Source organism: Prionailurus bengalensis, chromosome D1 (genome assembly GCF_016509475.1).
Source record: "Prionailurus bengalensis isolate Pbe53 chromosome D1, Fcat_Pben_1.1_paternal_pri, whole genome shotgun sequence".
Lineage (NCBI taxonomy): Eukaryota > Metazoa > Chordata > Mammalia > Carnivora > Felidae > Prionailurus > Prionailurus bengalensis.
This window is the reverse complement of record NC_057346.1, coordinates 115,306,098-115,325,138: the sequence shown is the minus strand read 5'-3', so window position 1 is coordinate 115,325,138 and position 19,041 is coordinate 115,306,098. Positions and strand designations below refer to the sequence as shown.

The window sequence follows — 19,041 nt, the reverse complement described above, 5'->3', positions numbered from 1 at the left end:
CGTGTGCCAGTGCCGGGCACGATGGGCGTTGCCGAAGAGGAGAGGGGAGGGCTGCCGGTGGAGTGGGGCTGGTGGGTCTCCGAGTGGGTTGGGGTGATGAGTCGGTGGGTCGTGTGCGTCACCGAGGACGTGGTGGAGGGGGCAGGGCGCGTGGACCGTGTGGCCTCGGGGCGCGGCGGGGTTGGCCTGGCGGAGGTGGTGCGGAAGGACGTGCCCGTGGGGGGCCCTGTCGACCGCGCGCTGGTGGGTACAGCGGACGGCGTCGGGCCGGAGTGCGTCGTGTGGGGTGTGTGGGACTGGGTCGCGGTGGCCGTGCTTGTCGCGGTGTGTGTCACGGGGGTCGTGGTTCCGGACCTGGGGGGCGTTGGGGAGACGGTGGTGTGGGGAGTGGGTGAGGAGTGCGTGTGGGCGGGGGCGGAAGGGTGTGTCCCGGGCACGCTGGAGGTTTTGGTGGTGGTGACTGAGCTAGGCGTCTGGGTGGTCCGAGTGAGTGGCGTGGTCGTGTGCGTGGGCCGTGTGCCAGTGCCGGGCACGATGGGCGTTGCCGAAGAGGAGAGGGGAGGGCTGCCGGTGGAGTGGGGCTGGTGGGTCTCCGAGTGGGTTGGGGTGATGAGTCGGTGGGTCGTGTGCGTCACCGAGGACGTGGTGGAGGGGGCAGGGCGCGTGGACCGTGTGGCCTCGGGGCGCGGCGGGGTTGGCCTGGCGGAGGTGGTGCGGAAGGACGTGCCCGTGGGGGGCCCTGTCGACCGCGCGCTGGTGGGTACAGCGGATGGCGTCGGGCCGGAGTGCGTCGTGTGGGGTGTGTGGGACTGGGTCGCGGTGGCCGTGCTTGTCGCGGTGTGTGTCACGGGGGTCGTGGTTCCGGACCTGGGGGGCGTTGGGGAGACGGTGGTGTGGGGAGTGGGTGAGGAGTGCGTGTGGGCGGGGCCGGAAGGGTGTGTCCCGGGCACGCTGGAGGTTTTGGTGGTGGTGACTGAGCTAGGCGTCTGGGTGGTCCGAGTGAGTGGCGTGGTCGTGTGCGTGGGCCGTGTGCCAGTGCCGGGCACGATGGGCGTTGCCGAAGAGGAGAGGGGAGGGCTGCCGGTGGAGTGGGGCTGGTGGGTCTCCGAGTGGGTTGGGGTGATGAGTCGGTGGGTCGTGTGCGTCACCGAGGACGTGGTGGAGGGGGCAGGGCGCGTGGACCGTGTGGCCTCGGGGCGCGGCGGGGTTGGCCTGGCGGAGGTGGTGCGGAAGGACGTGCCCGTGGGGGGCCCTGTCGACCGCGCGCTGGTGGGTACAGCGGACGGCGTCGGGCCGGAGTGCGTCGTGTGGGGTGTGTGGGACTGGGTCGCGGTGGCCGTGCTTGTCGCGGTGTGTGTCACGGGGGTCGTGGTTCCGGACCTGGGGGGCGTTGGGGAGACGGTGGTGTGGGGAGTGGGTGAGGAGTGCGTGTGGGCGGGGCCGGAAGGGTGTGTCCCGGGCACGCTGGAGGTTTTGGTGGTGGTGACTGAGCTAGGCGTCTGGGTGGTCCGAGTGAGTGGCGTGGTCGTGTGCGTGGGCCGTGTGCCAGTGCCGGGCACGATGGGCGTTGCCGAAGAGGAGAGGGGAGGGCTGCCGGTGGAGTGGGGCTGGTGGGTCTCCGAGTGGGTTGGGGTGATGAGTCGGTGGGTCGTGTGCGTCACCGAGGACGTGGTGGAGGGGGCAGGGCGCGTGGACCGTGTGGCCTCGGGGCGCGGCGGGGTTGGCCTGGCGGAGGTGGTGCGGAAGGACGTGCCCGTGGGGGGCCCTGTCGACCGCGCGCTGGTGGGTACAGCGGACGGCGTCGGGCCGGAGTGCGTCGTGTGGGGTGTGTGGGACTGGGTCGCGGTGGCCGTGCTTGTCGCGGTGTGTGTCACGGGGGTCGTGGTTCCGGACCTGGGGGGCGTTGGGGAGACGGTGGTGTGGGGAGTGGGTGAGGAGTGCGTGTGGGCGGGGGCGGAAGGGTGTGTCCCGGGCACGCTGGAGGTTTTGGTGGTGGTGACTGAGCTAGGCGTCTGGGTGGTCCGAGTGAGTGGCGTGGTCGTGTGCGTGGGCCGTGTGCCAGTGCCGGGCACGATGGGCGTTGCCGAAGAGGAGAGGGGAGGGCTGCCGGTGGAGTGGGGCTGGTGGGTCTCCGAGTGGGTTGGGGTGATGAGTCGGTGGGTCGTGTGCGTCACCGAGGACGTGGTGGAGGGGGCAGGGCGCGTGGACCGTGTGGCCTCGGGGCGCGGCGGGGTTGGCCTGGCGGAGGTGGTGCGGAAGGACGTGCCCGTGGGGGGCCCTGTCGACCGCGCGCTGGTGGGTACAGCGGACGGCGTCGGGCCGGAGTGCGTCGTGTGGGGTGTGTGGGACTGGGTCGCGGTGGCCGTGCTTGTCGCGGTGTGTGTCACGGGGGTCGTGGTTCCGGACCTGGGGGGCGTTGGGGAGACGGTGGTGTGGGGAGTGGGTGAGGAGTGCGTGTGGGCGGGGCCGGAAGGGTGTGTCCCGGGCACGCTGGAGGTTTTGGTGGTGGTGACTGAGCTAGGCGTCTGGGTGGTCCGAGTGAGTGGCGTGGTCGTGTGCGTGGGCCGTGTGCCAGTGCCGGGCACGATGGGCGTTGCCGAAGAGGAGAGGGGAGGGCTGCCGGTGGAGTGGGGCTGGTGGGTCTCCGAGTGGGTTGGGGTGATGAGTCGGTGGGTCGTGTGCGTCACCGAGGACGTGGTGGAGGGGGCAGGGCGCGTGGACCGTGTGGCCTCGGGGCGCGGCGGGGTTGGCCTGGCGGAGGTGGTGCGGAAGGACGTGCCCGTGGGGGGCCCTGTCGACCGCGCGCTGGTGGGTACAGCGGACGGCGTCGGGCCGGAGTGCGTCGTGTGGGGTGTGTGGGACTGGGTCGCGGTGGCCGTGCTTGTCGCGGTGTGTGTCACGGGGGTCGTGGTTCCGGACCTGGGGGGCGTTGGGGAGACGGTGGTGTGGGGAGTGGGTGAGGAGTGCGTGTGGGCGGGGGCGGAAGGGTGTGTCCCGGGCACGCTGGAGGTTTTGGTGGTGGTGACTGAGCTAGGCGTCTGGGTGGTCCGAGTGAGTGGCGTGGTCGTGTGCGTGGGCCGTGTGCCAGTGCCGGGCACGATGGGCGTTGCCGAAGAGGAGAGGGGAGGGCTGCCGGTGGAGTGGGGCTGGTGGGTCTCCGAGTGGGTTGGGGTGATGAGTCGGTGGGTCGTGTGCGTCACTGAGGACGTGGTGGAGGGGGCAGGGCGCGTGGACCGTGTGGCCTCGGGGCGCGGCGGGGTTGGCCTGGCGGAGGTGGTGCGGAAGGACGTGCCCATGGGGGGCCCTGTCGACCGCGCGCTGGTGGGTACAGCGGACGGCGTCGGGCCGGAGTGCGTCGTGTGGGGTGTGTGGGACTGGGTCGCGGTGGCCGTGCTTGTCGCGGTGTGTGTCACGGGGGTCGTGGTTCCGGACCTGGGGGGCGTTGGGGAGACGGTGGTGTGGGGAGTGGGTGAGGAGTGCGTGTGGGCGGGGCCGGAAGGGTGTGTCCCGGGCACGCTGGAGGTTTTGGTGGTGGTGACTGAGCTAGGCGTCTGGGTGGTCCGAGTGAGTGGCGTGGTCGTGTGCGTGGGCCGTGTGCCAGTGCCGGGCACGATGGGCGTTGCCGAAGAGGAGAGGGGAGGGCTGCCGGTGGAGTGGGGCTGGTGGGTCTCCGAGTGGGTTGGGGTGATGAGTCGGTGGGTCGTGTGCGTCACCGAGGACGTGGTGGAGGGGGCAGGGCGCGTGGACCGTGTGGCCTCGGGGCGCGGCGGGGTTGGCCTGGCGGAGGTGGTGCGGAAGGACGTGCCCGTGGGGGGCCCTGTCGACCGCGCGCTGGTGGGTACAGCGGACGGCGTCGGGCCGGAGTGCGTCGTGTGGGGTGTGTGGGACTGGGTCGCGGTGGCCGTGCTTGTCGCGGTGTGTGTCACGGGGGTCGTGGTTCCGGACCTGGGGGGCGTTGGGGAGACGGTGGTGTGGGGAGTGGGTGAGGAGTGCGTGTGGGCGGGGGCGGAAGGGTGTGTCCCGGGCACGCTGGAGGTTTTGGTGGTGGTGACTGAGCTAGGCGTCTGGGTGGTCCGAGTGAGTGGCGTGGTCGTGTGCGTGGGCCGTGTGCCAGTGCCGGGCACGATGGGCGTTGCCGAAGAGGAGAGGGGAGGGCTGCCGGTGGAGTGGGGCTGGTGGGTCTCCGAGTGGGTTGGGGTGATGAGTCGGTGGGTCGTGTGCGTCACCGAGGACGTGGTGGAGGGGGCAGGGCGCGTGGACCGTGTGGCCTCGGGGCGCGGCGGGGTTGGCCTGGCGGAGGTGGTGCGGAAGGACGTGCCCGTGGGGGGTCCTGTCGACCGCGCGCTGCTGGGTACAGCGGACGGCGTCGGGCCGGAGTGCGTCGTGTGCGGTGTGTGGGACTGGGTCGCGGTGGCCGTGCTTGTCGCGGTGTGTGTCACGGGGGTCGTGGTTCCGGACCTGGGGGGCGTTGGGGAGACGGTGGTGTGGGGAGTGGGTGAGGAGTGCGTGTGGGCGGGGGCGGAAGGGTGTGTCCCTGGCACGCTGGATGTTTTGGTGGTGGTGACTGAGCTAGGCGTCTGGGTGGTCCGAGTGAGTGGCGTGGTCGTGTGCGTGGGCCGTGTGCCAGTGCCGGGCACGATGGGCGTTGCCGAAGAGGAGAGGGGAGGGCTGCCGGTGGAGTGGGGCTGGTGGGTCTCCGAGTGGGTTGGGGTGATGAGTCGGTGGGTCGTGTGCGTCACCGAGGACGTGGTGGAGGGGGCAGGGCGCGTGGACCGTGTGGCCTCGGGGCGCGGCGGGGTTGGCCTGGCGGAGGTGGTGCGGATGGACGTGCCCGTGGGGGGCCCTGTCGACCGGGTGTTGGTGGGTACAGCGGACGGTGGGACAGAATTACTTGTGTGTCGTGTGTCAAATGTGGTGGATATAAGTGTTGTGTGTGTGCTCTTTTCAGGGTGGAGTGTGGAGTGTGTCATGATGGGACTTGTGTGTTGGCTGCTGTGGCCTTTGGTAGTCTCAGGGGCTCGGGGGGACTCCGTGTGCCTTGTCTCCCTGGTGGCAGGTGTGTCCTGGGTCCCGTGATGTGTAGCGATCGCTGCGGGAAACAGTGTGTGTCAGTCAAGTGCTTCTCCTCCTGGTCTTACCTGCGTGACGACCCGTCCCGTCCCCCAGTCCTGACTCGTTTTCTTCCTGCCCGCCTGTGGCTTCTGTGTGTACCTGGTGGGGATTTCCCAGGCATTCCCTGAGCGTGCCTATCGTGTTACCTTCTGTCTCCCCCTGGGTTTTTGTGAGTCCTTTGCACCTTGGCTTCTGCAGTGTGCTCTCAGTTGGTACTGCTTTGCCCATGTGGCACCTTTCCCCCTCCCCCACTCTCATCTGGCTGTCTTTGCTGGGCGGTGCCTGCCGCCATGGGCCTCCTGCTGGTGTTTTGGGTAAGGTCTCAGTTTCTAGGTTTCTGTCAGACGATTTGGGACGCTCGTCACCCAACCTGTAGTAATTTGGGCTGCACTGAAGGCAGCGGCACGTTTGCTGGCCCCCTGGGTGTGTGTTTCCCCTGGGGTGGGTCTCTGATGCTGGTGGTGAGAAGCTGAGCGGGTGCAGTTAGGGCGCCACCCTTGAACCTGGGGGTTCTATGGGTACCCCCTCGTGACCCGACCTCACCTGCCTCCCTCCCATGCAGCCCTTTGCTGCTTCCGTCCTGTTTCTAGGTATGTGTTGTGCCTGGTCTTTTGGGGCCTGTCACGTGGAGGCATCCTTACTTGGGGGCCCCGTGGAAGTCTCTGACGTTTGTGGGATCGGCGGTACTGGTGTGGTGTGTTCTGTGGCCCGAGCTGTGGATTGCGTGGCTGAGCTCAGCGTGAACGTCGTCGGTTTCCTTGTGGCCTGTGTCACCGTGGATCCTGTGGCCGTTGACTTGATAGAGGCTGTTGCGGCTGGTGCTGAGGTGGCCCGTGTGGTGATGGCAGAGGTGGTTCGAGGAGAGTCTGCAGGGGGCAGAGCCCAGAACATCCCTCCAGCCCTGCCCCCACTTTCCCTGCTGATCCTGAGGTCCCTGCACCCCTCGCGAGGGCTCTGTCTCCCCTGTCCTCGCCCCTCTCATTCCCATGTGCTACTGTGACTGGCCCTGGCTTGAGTGGCTTTGGTGGTGTTTTCATTGACCGCGTGGCCGCTGGGCCACTGACTGTCCATCCACCCACCGTTTCTAATAGGACACAAGGTGTCTCGGCTGCCAGGAGGCTTTCTGCTGTGCCAGGTGGGGTGGGCAGCATGCCGGGCCCATGCCTGTTGCAGGGGCCCGTCTCAGTGGCATGTCGTACGTATTTTCTATCAATAGTGTAAGGCGGAAGGGAATGGTCACGTACTGTGACAAGGTTTTCCTAGAATGAGTCTTTTGTGGAAACCGAGGGCCACCCCGAAGCAGGGATTCTGTGCTAAGGATGCCAACTTTCTGGAAAGTTCTCTCAGTGCTGAGGTGTGGGGCCCCTCCCCCAATCCGCACCCTGAGCTCCCCGTCAGCCTTGGTGTTCTCAGTGGCTGCTTAGGCTGCGGTGGGCCAGGGGGCAGAGGCTTAAATGTCCCTTCCCCTGTGACCTCACCGGTCCCCCTGTGCAGAGCAGCCCCAGGGACGGTCCTGGCGAGCTCCCTGCCCCATCCCCCACACACTGGCTGCGGATGCAGGGACAGGATTGTCTACCACGGGTCTGGGCACCCGACCCGACAGACACAGCCCCGCCGAGCTGGCGGGGAGCTGGGGGAGAGCGCCCTTCCCCCTTGGCACCTAGGGCGTGTGCAATCACCTGTGGTGGGCTCGGGTGTGGCGGGTGGCGGCCCTGCAAGAAAAGGAGCGGTGAAGAGGGTCTGCCCCCCGCCTCGTGCAGCTACAGACCCCGGGGGACGAAGCTGCCACAGAGGTGCCCACGTCCCTGCTTTTCGTCTGCCTCCGTCTGCACCTTCTTCCGTCCCGTCCCATGATAAGGCGGTCGTCTCGGCGACCTGGTGCTGAATTCCCAGTGGATTCCCGGTCCACGCCCACACCCCCCAGCAGGGTGGCAGGGTTGGGTCTGGGGGACAGGGTGGGTGGATGTTTGGGGAGGAGGAAGGGAGGCTGATGCTTTTCTTGTTTGTACTGACCGGGCTCAGGCTGCCAGGGTCTCCGGGAGCCTCAGCTGGGAGGTCGCAAGAAGGATGTGCGGGGTCTGGGGGGCACGGGGTGGGGGGGGGCTTGGGAGGGGGCCTTGGGTGGCCGATGGGGCTTACCACAGGGAACGCAGCTCCCCTTGCTGTGGTCGAAGTACTCGTGCCGGGAGCAGTTGTAGCAGCCTGGGGAGCGGGTTGCAGAGAAGATGGTCTGGAGGGCCCCGCCCCTCTGTGTCTCCAGCCTGTCCCGGCGTCACCGCGGAAGCCTGGATACAGGCCCCCCACCCCCCGCCCCCGTCCCCAGCCCCCGACACCCCGTTCTCCCGGTGCATTCTCTGCCCAGACCTCTTTCTTGGCCTGTACCTTCAATGTTGGCGCCCGGGACGCTCTGCGGGTTCCCGGGGCAGAGGCACGGCTGGTAGTGCCACGTGCAGCTGGTGTCCTGGGTTTGTGTGGGCGCGCTGTCCCCCGACGTGTGGCCGTTGTAGAAATCGCAGTAGACGGCTGGGGGAAGGGGCGTCCATCAGGCCTTTGGTGCCCTGGTCGGGGGGCCCGAACGCGGGTCTGGGGGGAGGGGCCGCCTGTACCCGCGCCCGCCCGGGGAGAGCACTGCATGCGGGCAGCCTGCCGACAGGGCAGGGCACTCACGGCAGAAGTCGGGGGTCCTCCAGTCCACACACACGCCCTTGTCCAGGCAGGCCTTGGCGTAGGCGGCAACCGCGTCGCACAGGCACTCGCAGTCCCCGCTGGTGTCGCAGCCACACGTGTCTCGCACGCAGGCCTCATAGTAGGGCAGGCGGTACACCTGTGGGAAGGGGCCCTCAGAGCCTGCCCGGTGCGCCCGCCTGGGCCAGGGTCCGAGGAGCGCACGGTGGGGGGGCTGGGGGGCTGGGGGCGGGGGCCCACCTGGCTGTGGCAGGCGGCGAAGGTCTGGCTGTTGATGATGTTGCAGGTGCGCTCTGCCCACACGTGGCGGAAGGCGTTGAGGCTGCAGGGGTCCAGCGTGAGGCTGGCGTCTCCGCACAGGGGGCTGTCTTTCCACGAGTTGACGAATTCCAGCTCGTCGGACGCCACGTACTTGCTGCGTGTCTCAAAGTCGTCTTTCATGTTCCCGTTGTAGTTGCCACACAAGCCGCACAGTGCGTCCTGCGGGGGTCTGGCGTCAGGCCGGGCGCCGCCCCTGCCCCGCGGGCCGCCCCGGGCCTTGGGGCAGCGCCTGTACCTGGGCAGCACGCGTGATCTTGATGTAGACGGTCATGTGCTTGTTCCAGACGAGGGTCAGGTTGTACCTGCTACCGATGGTGATGTCCAGCACCAGGTTCAGGGAGCCGGTTTGCACCCGGAAGTGAACGTGAGGGTCCCCCCCACTGACCGTGTACGTCCTGTCCGCCAGCACTATGGTCAGGTCCTGTGGGGCGGGGCTGTCATGAGGCGGCCTGTCCCCAGTTCTTGGCGGCCGCCAGATGTCACCGGGCTCCACGTCCCCTGCCCGGGGCTCTCTGAGGCAGTGTGGACACGCATTGGGCCAGTGCCTGCCAGAGGCCAGTTCTGTGCTGGGGGCCTGCCCTCTGGAATTTGGGCAGAACATTCCAGAGCGTGGTGGAAACTGAACCAGGGGCTGAGGATCAAGCTTCTGGGAAAAGCACCCCCCGCCCCTTAGCACCGCTGTGTATCTCCGGGGGCTCCTCCCGCCCACCACGCAGACGGCAGGGGTCTGGGGGTGCCCAGTGGCCAGGACCTGGGGCTCTGGTGGCTGAAGTGTGAGGAGGCCCCACCCAGCCCGCTCACCCCCAGGAAGATCTTGACGGCCCGGGAGCAGGTGACGCCTGACTTCCCACACACGACGTTCTCTGTCAGGACTTTGAAGGTGGGCCGGGAGCTGTTGGCCCCGCAGCTGTCCTGTGGGGAGGGGGTGCTGAGGAGCCTGCCCAGCGGCCCCCGCGGCACCCACTGCCCACGGCCCAGGGCGGGGCCTTACTGTGGTCAGGACGTAGCTGCAGCTGCCATCGAACGTGAAGCGCTGCCCGTCAAAGGTGACCACGTGGCCCTCCCCGTACAGGGTGCAGGTAGACGAGCACCGGGCGCTCTGCCAGCACGTCCACCTCCCCCCCGAGCAGGTGCTGGGGAGAGAAGCTGGTGATGTGGCGTTCCAGGGGGTCCCAGGCCCTACGTGCATTCCCGCTGGGCCCCGACCTTGGTGGGGTTGGTGGGAGACCCCGGGGACACCTCCGGGCCACCGGGGCCTCCGGGGTAAGGTTGTGGCTTACCACGTCTTACAGTCAGTGTGGAGTTGAGCGCCCCGGGGGTAGGAGACCCCTGCAAACTCGCATGGACACTCCTCAGGGGGTACGCACTGCCCCCTGGCGTTCTCGTAGAGCCCCTCGGCACAGACACAGCCAGGCTCGCACTTGGTGGGCACCTGTACGGAGAGGTCAGCGGTCCCTGGGAGGACGGCCTTGCCTGCTGCTGCCAGAGGGCCCTGGGCCCTCCTGAGACCCCCGGTATTCCTCCCAGTCTGTCCCCCGCGGCCACACCTGCTCCAGGCCCTTCTCTTAGCAAGGTCCTGGTGCTTTTGTGTCACTGCTGAGCTGTGACATCCCCTCCCTGAGTGGTGGGAGGCCTGGCCACCAGGGCCACTCATGACCCTCTCAGCCCCCTTTGGGCACCAGCCACCCTCGTCACGGGCTGACGGGGACAGAGGGACAGCGTGGCCCTGCCTTCCCTGGGGATTTTGCGAAAATCCTCTCGTGGTCCAGGGAGAGGCCCTGGGCGGCGTCCGCCACAGGCTGTCCAGGGGGGGGTCTACCCTCGGGGGACCTCCCTTGCCCCTCTGCCCCAAGCCTTACACAGGGGATGCCACTGGCCAGCATCTGGCACGTGGGGGCACAGGCTGCCCCAAACGTGTTCTCCGAAGATTGGTTGCAGGACTGGAAGGTCTTGGGGGCCGAGCAGGTGGCTGCAGGGAAGTTGGGGGGGGTGGGGCAGGGGTGAGGCCGGCTTAGAGGGGCCACGGCACGTGGCTGTCCAGTCCCACCGGCCTCTGCACAGCTACGTACCCAGGAGCATCTGCGGCCGCCCTGGGCAGCTCAGCCTCCCGTTGATGCAGTAGCTGCGAGAGGGGGGCTGTGTGAGTGCGCTGGCCCTGGCTGGGGGCCGCGGGCTAGGGTGGGCCGGCTCCCCTGGGGACCCCTTGCTCACCAGATGACGCCGTTGACCATGGCAGACTGGTCAGCTCGGATGAACTTGGAGCCGTCCAGGAGGCAGGGGCACTGGGCCTTGCGCACGCACCGGGCCTCGTGGTCGAGGTAGGTGCCCTCGGGGCAATTACAGCCGTCCATGGGCACGGCACTCGGGTGGCACTCGGCGGCGCGGTCGGACAGCGAGAGGCACGTGCGGCCGCAGGCCCGGCTGTCGTAGCCGAACGTCTGGTTGCCCGTGCAGGGGGTGGCTGTGGGGGCGCTGGGGTCAGGCCCTCGGGGGGGTGGCTGGGTGGAACTGGGCGGGACCCCGTTGTGACCCCTGCCCCCCCTCCCCCCTCCCCGCGTGCCCTGGGCCCCTCCCACCCCTGCCCGCGCCCGCCACACGCACTGCAGTTGTCCACGCCGCTTCTCCAGCCCCGTAGCAGGACGCCCCGTGTGGCACACGCTCGGGCATAGTCACTCAGGACGGCGCAGATGTGGAGGAGGGTCTCCTCGTAGTTGCAGGCCTGGTACACGCACCTCTGCGGGTGGACAGGGCGTGGTAGCCGGGGGACCCCCGACCCCCAGGGCCCACCCCCCGGGCCCCCCACTGGCCCGCAGGTCCTGCCCACCTTGTAGAAGGGCCTGGGGTTCACCGTGGCATGGCACTTCTCGAACACCGTGCCCTCCTTCACCAGCACTGAGCAGCGGGTCTCTGCACACACCTCTGGGGGGACAGGGGCGGCATGGGTCTTGGGCTTACCCAGCCTGGGCCTCGCGCCCACCCGCGGATCTCCCCCGGGGCCTGGCACTTACTGTTGAGCTGGCTCATGGAGCAGGGGTCAGTCTCACGCTCAAGCGAGGCTGGGCAGTTCCCGGTCCTCCAGGAATCCACAAAGAGCGAGGCAGTGCCCTCAACGATGCCCGTGCTGGCCATGAAGTCATCGGTCGTGTCCCCGTTGAAGGTGCCACAGAGCCCTGCACCGGCCGGGCTGTGAGGCGGGGAGCCAGCCTGCTCTCCTGCCCTGCCCCAAACTTCAAAGCCCGTCTCCTCCCATCACCATGCCCTGGGCATGAGGCTGTCACTGGCTGCCACATGGGAGGGCCAGCCTGGGGCCGTGAGCGCTGAACGAGCAAGACTCTCTTGGGCCCTTTCTCTGCTCTGGCCAAGCCGGGCAGGCCAGGGAGGGGCTCACCTGTGGTCTGGCCTCTGAACTGGGGCCCGACGGTGACATACGCCTGGAACACGGGCTGTAGCTGGATCACGAGCTCCAGCCCGAAGGTGGTGGCCATCTGGAGGTGGGTGGACGTCTGCCTGAAGACTGTGATGTTGCCTGGGGGGACAGGGGGCTCAGGAAGCAGCCCACTTTGGGACTGTCTCCCAATGCGGCCCTAGGTGCTGGGCAGGGGCTAAGAACGTACGAGTCTTGTATGGTAGCCACTTGGTATTTCCTTTGTCGGTGAGGACCTCGTCCTGAGAAATCACGATTTTGTCCTGGAGGGAGGGTGGCCTGAGTCATGGGGGTGCCAGGAGCGGGGGGGGGTGGCCTTCCCTCCTGCCAGGCCGGATGAAGCAGGAGCTGGGACGTAGCAGGGATGCAAATGCTTGGGAACCCGGGGTGAGCGCAGCAGCCGCGTGACAGGGTGGCCTTACCTGGCCGGACTTGTAGATGACAGCAGCTAGGGCGGTCTCCGAGTGAGAATGCCCAGACTTGTCGTACAAGGCCATGAGGGACCCCCCCTCGGGGAGCTGCGGGCTCTAGGAGGGGGATGTGGCTCAGCACAGATGGCCCGGGGGTGCTCGGTGTGACCCTCCCACCCCCGCTGTGGCGTGTCCTACCTGCAGGAGGATGTAGGTGCAGGTGCCGTGGAAGCGGTAAGGCCTGGCATCGAACGTGGTGACAAAGGAGCCGCCTTCCAGGGAGCAGCGTCGGGGGCAGGGCTGCTCTGTGCACTTCCACTGGCCCATGGTACACTGGCTGCAGACCGGGAGGGGGTGACCCAGCTGGCACCCCCAGACGCTCCAGGCTGGCAGAGCTGGCTGCCTCCGGGGCTGAGGTTGCCCCTTATATAAGCCCTGTGTCCCACCCCCCACGTCTCCGTCTTGCCCGTGTGCCCTGGCAAGCCGTCCGGCACTCACCAGGTCTGGCAGGCGGATGTCATGACCTCCCCAGGGGCGTAGACCACCCCGTTGAGCACGCAGGGGCACTGGGTGACCGGCACGCAGGTGTGGTTTTTGGAGATGTCATCGAGAACCGTATCTGCAGGAGAGGGCTTTCCTAGGCCCGGGGCTAGATGCCCTCCCACGCCCTCGCTGGGCAGTCCTTCCCGGCTCCTGTCCCTCTGTCCCCTGACCCCGTCCCCCGCTTGCACTTGCAGCCACCCTCCCCTCGAGCCAGGGTGCCCAGACCCAGGTGCCGCTCCTGGTCGGATCCGGTGCCATGTGTTCTGGCGCTCTCTTGGACCCCCCAGTGACCTCCCTCCTGCCCTCACCTCCTGGACAGAAGCAGCCGAAGGTGCAGAAGCTGGAGCAGGCGTGCTGGGGGTTGGAGCAGGTCCTGACGCAGGCCTCGCCGCACTCCTGGTACACCTGGTTGGCCGCGCACTGGCCCAAGGCTGCAGGCACGCGCGGCCTCCGTGAGAGCCCGCCCCTCCTGCCCTGCCCCGCCAGGGGCCTAGCCCAGCCCTCCTCCACCCGCTCTCACAGACATGGGGGGGGGCACGGGGGGCCTTTCCCCAGGACTCACAGCAGAGGCCGGGGCCCCGCCAGTTGCTGACGGCCTGGCCAGCCATGCTGCACTGGCGTGAGTACTCAGACAGCGTCGCACAGCTACAGTCCCGCCGGCCTGGCGGGACGCACGCGGCCATGTCCACCTGGCAGCTCAGCACGAACGTCTCTTTGGGCACGTTGCACTCGGGGGACACCAGGGTCAGCAGCTGGCTGCAGGTCTGGGCCTGGGCAGAGGGCCATTCGGGGTTTTGGGGGTCAAGGCCGATCCCACACCAGCCTTAGAAGGCTAGGGGTGTCGTTGGCCTCGGAGAGCCCCTCACGCTCCACCGGCCGGCCCCGACCGTGGCTGAAGGGCTACCGCGGCCCCTGGGGTCCCCGTCACCTCACGTACATGCTCTGCCTGTGGGACCCAGGGGCTGGGGACGGCCTCGTAGGTGCAGATCTCGTTGGGGTCATCCAGCGTCTGGAGGGCGGCATACACGTGGGGTTCCAGGGGTTTGCCTAGGGGTGGGGGGTGGAGCAGGGTCAGCACCATGGGGCCGGGCCTCAGGGGGTCTGGGCCCCGGCCCCCACCTACCTTCCTCATTCAGAAACTCGTCCGTCCGCTCGCCGTTGAAGTCTCCACAGAGACCGCACAGCCTGCCCCTGTGCCGCTTCTCGACGAGCACCTGCGGTGGCGGGTGGGTGGGCACCGCCGTCAGGGGGCCCCGGGACCCTCGCCGCACCGGGGGGGTGAGCCCGGGCCCGCCTAGGCTCCTGGTCAGTGCCCCACCCTGGGAGGACCGTGTCCCGGCCCCCCACCCCTGCCGGCGTCCTCACCATGAGGTGGGTGCCTGGGCCCCACATGACCACCAGCTCCAGCTCTAGCTGCTTGGTCACCAGCTGCACGCTCTGGCCGAAGGGTGTTATCTGGAGCCCGTTACTGGTGTAGGGCAGGCTGACGACCCTGTGGGACGAGAGTGGTCAGGGACAGCCCCCTTGCCCGCCCAGCCTCCCACCCCAGCCACGTGGCCTACCCCACATCCTTGACGGAGATGACTGCCTTCTGCACGGTGACCACAGAGGCCCCCAGCTCCACAATGATCCGGGAGATGCTCCCGCTGGGCTCTCGCCGTAGCTGGACGCTGAAGGTGGGCGACGCGTCTTTGCAGGTGGCAGAGAAGATGTAGTTGCAGGTTCCCGGGAAGTCATACACGTGGCCGTCGAAAGTGGAGAAGTGTCCGGCCCCCCATGTGGAGCACCAGCCCTTGTCTGAGCCTGTGGGGGTAGCGGACAGAGTCTTGGGGCCCTGTGTCCACCTGGCTGATGGGGCAGGTGTGGGGAGGCTTGACCCCTCGAACTGGGCCCCTGGCTAAGTTCCAGGCCCTCCTGGTGTGGGCGGGAAAGAGGCCCTGCCCGCCCCGCAGTCCCAAGCCAGCTGTGGGCTGGGTCTGCCTCCCAAGCCTTACAGGAACTGAGGCATCGGCCCCGGGGTCTGCAGGGCACAGAGCTGCAGCTCAGCACCCACGCGGGCACCTGCCCCCTCCGGCTGCGTGGGCTTGTTTCCCTCCAGGCGAGGGGCCGGCTGAGACTTTGCGGAGCTGGGTTCCCCTCAGAGAAACCCCAGACCACGGCTACCCTGTGGCCTCGGTGCTCCGGGCAGCTCTGCAGGACGGGATGGGAGGCTGGCTGTGGCCCTCACCTGTCTTTGGGGAGTCCTGCAGCCTCTGGAGGCCCGGGTGCACAAAGGAGGTGTCGTCTAGGCCTGTGTGGACAGAGGCTGCGGTCAGCACCGCCCCGGGTGTGCGGCTTGTCGGCCAGGAGCCGTGTGGCGGGAGCTCAGAGCCTGCTGGCTCCGGCTCTACTCCTCACGCCCTCTGAGCAGCCCGGCTCAGCCACGCGTGTCACACGTGCACAGGGTCCCTGCGTGGGCAGGCCGGTGCACGTGCATGTGTGGAAAGGCAAGGAGCGGGGCCTGAGGGCGAGGAGATGACAGTCGGGGGTGCTGGGAGGACGGAGAGGCCCCTGGGGGAACGAGAGGTATGCGGCCCCGTGCCAGTCCTGTGGGCGGAGTGGGGCGAGGGGTCCCTGTGCCCCGCCGCACCTGCGGTCTGCCTGCCGGGCTCCCAGCACTCACGCTGCAGGCGCCCCCCAGGTTGAACAGAGAGAGCCCCCCACGCAGGACAGGCTGCCTGGCTCCCCTGTGGACCCCGGGCAGGAGGGGCCTTGTGGTCACTGAGCAGGAGGCCGCGAGGCGACCTGGGGAGGGAGCGGCCCCCTGACAGCACAGGGCTGGGCCTTGGAGGCGAGCCGGCCTGGAGTCGGTGGGCGGCTGTCCGGGCTGTCCTTCTGTCTGGCTGCACCCCACCCACCGTGCTCCCAGGGGTGAGGTCCAGAGTCCCTGGGGGGCTACCCCATCTACCAGCCGCCCAAAGTGGCTGCGTTCCTACTTCCTCCCTCCCTGTCAACCTCTTAGTCTTGGGATCGTGGTGACCGTTACTAGAGAAATGCCCGGTGAAGACAGTCACGTGACCGCCAGGGGCAGGAGTCGCTGACCCCGCTGGCGACTCCACGCGCAGCTGGAGTCTGGGGCCTCACCTGTGGGCCGTGGCCTCCTCGGCTCTCCCCCGCCCTGCCGTGCTCCCAGTGCCTCCGTCCCCCAGACCCACTTGGGCCCTCAGTTCTGCCGAGGCTCCCACCTGCTTCAGCAGCCTGTGCAGCTGTTGGGGTTCCTGATCCTGCCCCCTCCCCCGTGCTCCCTCTGCCTCTGGCTCTGCCCTGTTTCTGGGTCTCGGGGCGATGCCAGGGGATGGGGACAACTGCCCGGTGGCCGAAGGGGTCCCCAGATGGGGCAGGTGGCATAGAGGCTGTGTTGCTCTAGTTCCAATGGGCTAGTGACACTTGGTCTCCTGGGCCTCTTCCCTCCACGGTGTCCCCCACACGGGTCCCCATCTCTGCCCCTCCTCTCAGTTCACCACCACCCCCAGGACACGTCCGGCTGTATCCTCTGCCCCACCCCCCGCAGTGGGTCACTCTCTGGTCCCCCCCCTTGCAGTGGCTACTCCACCAGCTCCTCGTCCCCCCCTGCCAGCCTCACTGAGGCCCTCCGGCTCTGTGTCAGCCGTGGCCCCCACCACTGGCGGCGGAGGCTCCCTTGAGGCACGCTCAGGAGGCAGGCAGGGGGGCCCTCTGCACTTCCCGCTCAGAATCCCAGGACAGACCCACGGGGCCCGCAGGGCGGGCGGCTCTGCCATCCCAACCGTTCTCAGCCCCGAAGGCCACAGCGCCGCCAGAGCACGTGCTGTCCCTTCTACACGCTGGGAGACCCTGCCCGCCCCTGCCCGTTCTGTCTCCACCCCGGCCTGCCTCAGGAGCCTTCTCCTGTACCTGCCTCAAGTCCCCAGCACCCCAGGGCCCCTGCGTCTGACCTTGTGCTCTTTGAGTCTCTGGTCCAGGAGGGCAGGGCCCGCCTTTCAGCACCCTCACGCGAGTTGGTGCTCAGAGGGCGTTTGCCGAAACGTGGATGGATGGGGCCTGTGGCACTCACAGCTGGACCCCCATGGCTCGACATCCACTCGTCACACCTGCAGGCCTGCACCCCACCCCGGCTGGCTTCCGGGTGCCCCCCTTCTCGTCCTGGTTCTGGGTCCAGGTCTCAGAGGGGACGTGCCCAGGCAAGTGGCCTTGGCTGGCCAGGGGTCCTGAGTGCTCAGAGCCACGAGGGTGAGGGACAGGCTTCATGGGAGGGAAGGGGCGGGGCGGGCCGAGGGGAGACCCACTGGGCTCAGGAGTTCATGGCCCACCCCCAGTACCTACACCCAGGGTCCCCGGCCAAGGGCCCGCCAAGGAGGGAGCAGCCGACCAAGGATTAAGGAGAGAGAAGAAACCAGTCATGCTGGGCTCGGGCAGAGAGAGGCCCAGAGGGCTTGGTGCCCGCAGTCTCTGGGCCACCGTAGGACCCCTTGGGGCTGGCTTGGGGGCAGGAGTGAAGGCTGTGCTCAGCCTGTGGCATCGGGGGGGGTCTGGGGTAGTTACCAGCAACCGGAGGTGGGGGTGAGGGGAGGGGGAAAGGGACCCCTGCTCCTTGGGCCTGGCTGGGAAGATGGGGCGGGAGGAAGCGTCAGCCCTGTCTGAGCCTCTGCAACGGTGGTGGTGGCCCTGGGCCCTGACATGAGCCCCCTTCCGGCCCCGCTTCCTTAATCCTTACGGTAGCCACATGAGGGGGGGAATGTTTCCTCCAGTTTTACGGGCAGCGAAACTGAGGCCTAGAGCCCACTTTGTGGCTCGTCTGTTCATAGGACCCAGTGGAGCTGGGGTCTCCAGCTGGGCCCTTCGGCTCCAGCACCCACGAGGCCACTGCCCTGCTCCCTGCACCCTACAGCGCTCTCAGGTCCTGGGGCCCAGTGTGGAGAGCGGAGCCCCGGGCAGCACCGTCCTGCCCAGCATGCCCGCATCTTGCTGCACGCACGGTTGTTGAAGAGACTGTGTGTCCCCGAGGGACCCCTGCCCTGCCGCAGCCCAGCGTCCTTTCTTGGCCACTGTGCCCAGGGCAGGGGTGAGTGGCAGCCTGCTCTCTGGCAGAGGCCCGGGTCTTGGCGAGTGGGGGGCAGCTACAGAGCAGGGAGGGGCCTCCGCTCCATCGACGTCCTTGCGGCCAGCCTGACGCCGGGGCAGCGGGCGTCTGTCTGCCCCTGTGGCGCGGCCTGCGGGCCCCCACTCACCAGCGCCGAGCAGGGCTCCCCCGCAGGACAGGAGCAGCAGGAGCCGAGGCCCCAGCATGATGCGTGAAGAGAGGTCACCGCTGGACCCGGCCCCTCCCGTCGCGAACACCGGGCAGGCTCCCTGCTCCTGTGTGCAGCCCGAGTGGCCGGCCCCGGACGCCTTATGTAGTGGCTACAGGCCCCGCCCCTGCCTCACCCACTGGGCACCGGGGTGGCCAGACAGGACTTGGCCTTCGGAAAGCTCTTTGGTGGGCGGTAGCCCCATTATCGCTGGCCTCCAGGCAGGGGCCAGCATGGGCCCTCCAGGGCCTTGCAGACACGTCCTGTGTTTGCTCCAGGCTGAGGTGGCAGGGGCACCATCAGCCACACCTTGGGGGCTGAGAGGGTGCTCGCCCCGGGCGTGCAGGGAAGCTCCTGGGCACCGTTCGTCCCTGGCGGGGGAGCCCAAAGTGCTCGGATGGTCCCTGGGGTGGACTCCACCCTCATCCAGACCCTAGCACCCCCAGAGGTGCCACCCTGCCCAGCCCCACCCCTGCCTGGGAGCAAAGACCACCCAGTGGAAGGACCACATTTTGGGGTGGGGCCATCACTGACAGCAGCAGGCCTTGGGACACCTCCCCGGGGCCGATACCACCCCAAAGCACAGGGGCCCCCGTGGGGCACCTCCTCCCTGGTGATCCTTCCCCGCCAGCCCCCTGGGAGGGTGAAGCACCAGAGTGGTCCTGCTGTATCCAGAAGGGCCCCCGTTACCTTTTTCTGACCCCCTTGGCTCTGAGTTGCTTGTAGGCAGAGGAGTAGGACTGGAGCGGCCACAGGGGGCTGCCCATCTGGGAGGGCATCTCTGTGGGGGCTGGGTGCCAGCCTCTGGGTGCCAACCTCCCAGGCAGAGGAGCAGGGGCTGTGCCCACCGCCTCCTGGGAGAAGGGCATGGCTGGAGGGGTGGGGGGGCAACAGCTCAGGGGACAGCGAGTGGGCAGGACACAGGCCAGCACCGAGAAAGGGGTCAGGGTTAGGCCCAGGATGAGGATCATGATCAGGGCAAAGGTCAAGATCACGGGCAAGGTGAGGGTCATGATCAGGGAGGGTCAGGAGTTGTGTGTGTTTCGGATCCTTTGTGGGATCTTCCAGCAGTCGGGGAGCAGGTATGGGTTTGATGATTCTCCAGGGCAGCCTGGCCTTAAATGGGAGCCTGTGTGGGACCCCATGTAGGAGCCTGGGGCCCTGGTACAGGGGCTTCCCCTTTCCTGAGGTTGGTTCTGGCCCCACAGAGACTTGGGGGTGCAGGAACCCTGGGCTCCTG

The 19,041-nt window shown here is 68.0% G+C and overlaps 1 protein-coding gene across 1 annotated transcript; it reads right to left on the bottom strand.

Moving 5' to 3' along the window:
* Positions 1–5,749: 5,749 nt before the first annotated feature.
* MUC6 (mucin 6, oligomeric mucus/gel-forming) lies at positions 5,750–18,814 on the bottom strand. Its single transcript, XM_043582342.1, has 32 exons — positions 18,492–18,814; positions 17,938–18,172; positions 17,742–17,868; positions 14,723–14,785; positions 14,058–14,298; positions 13,861–13,987; positions 13,619–13,709; positions 13,433–13,542; positions 13,058–13,265; positions 12,804–12,926; positions 12,451–12,571; positions 12,151–12,289; positions 11,965–12,069; positions 11,733–11,805; positions 11,507–11,644; positions 11,127–11,288; positions 10,943–11,037; positions 10,720–10,852; positions 10,330–10,579; positions 10,188–10,240; positions 9,978–10,087; positions 9,399–9,550; positions 9,110–9,251; positions 8,920–9,030; positions 8,354–8,539; positions 8,002–8,277; positions 7,780–7,936; positions 7,495–7,635; positions 7,252–7,314; positions 7,126–7,160; positions 6,709–6,824; positions 5,750–5,978 (listed from the first exon to the last, which is right to left on the bottom strand). The coding sequence occupies exons 1-32, from the start codon at positions 18,812–18,814 to the stop codon at positions 5,750–5,752; spliced, it is 4,635 nt and encodes a 1,544-aa protein (XP_043438277.1).
* Positions 18,815–19,041: the final 227 nt, after the last annotated feature.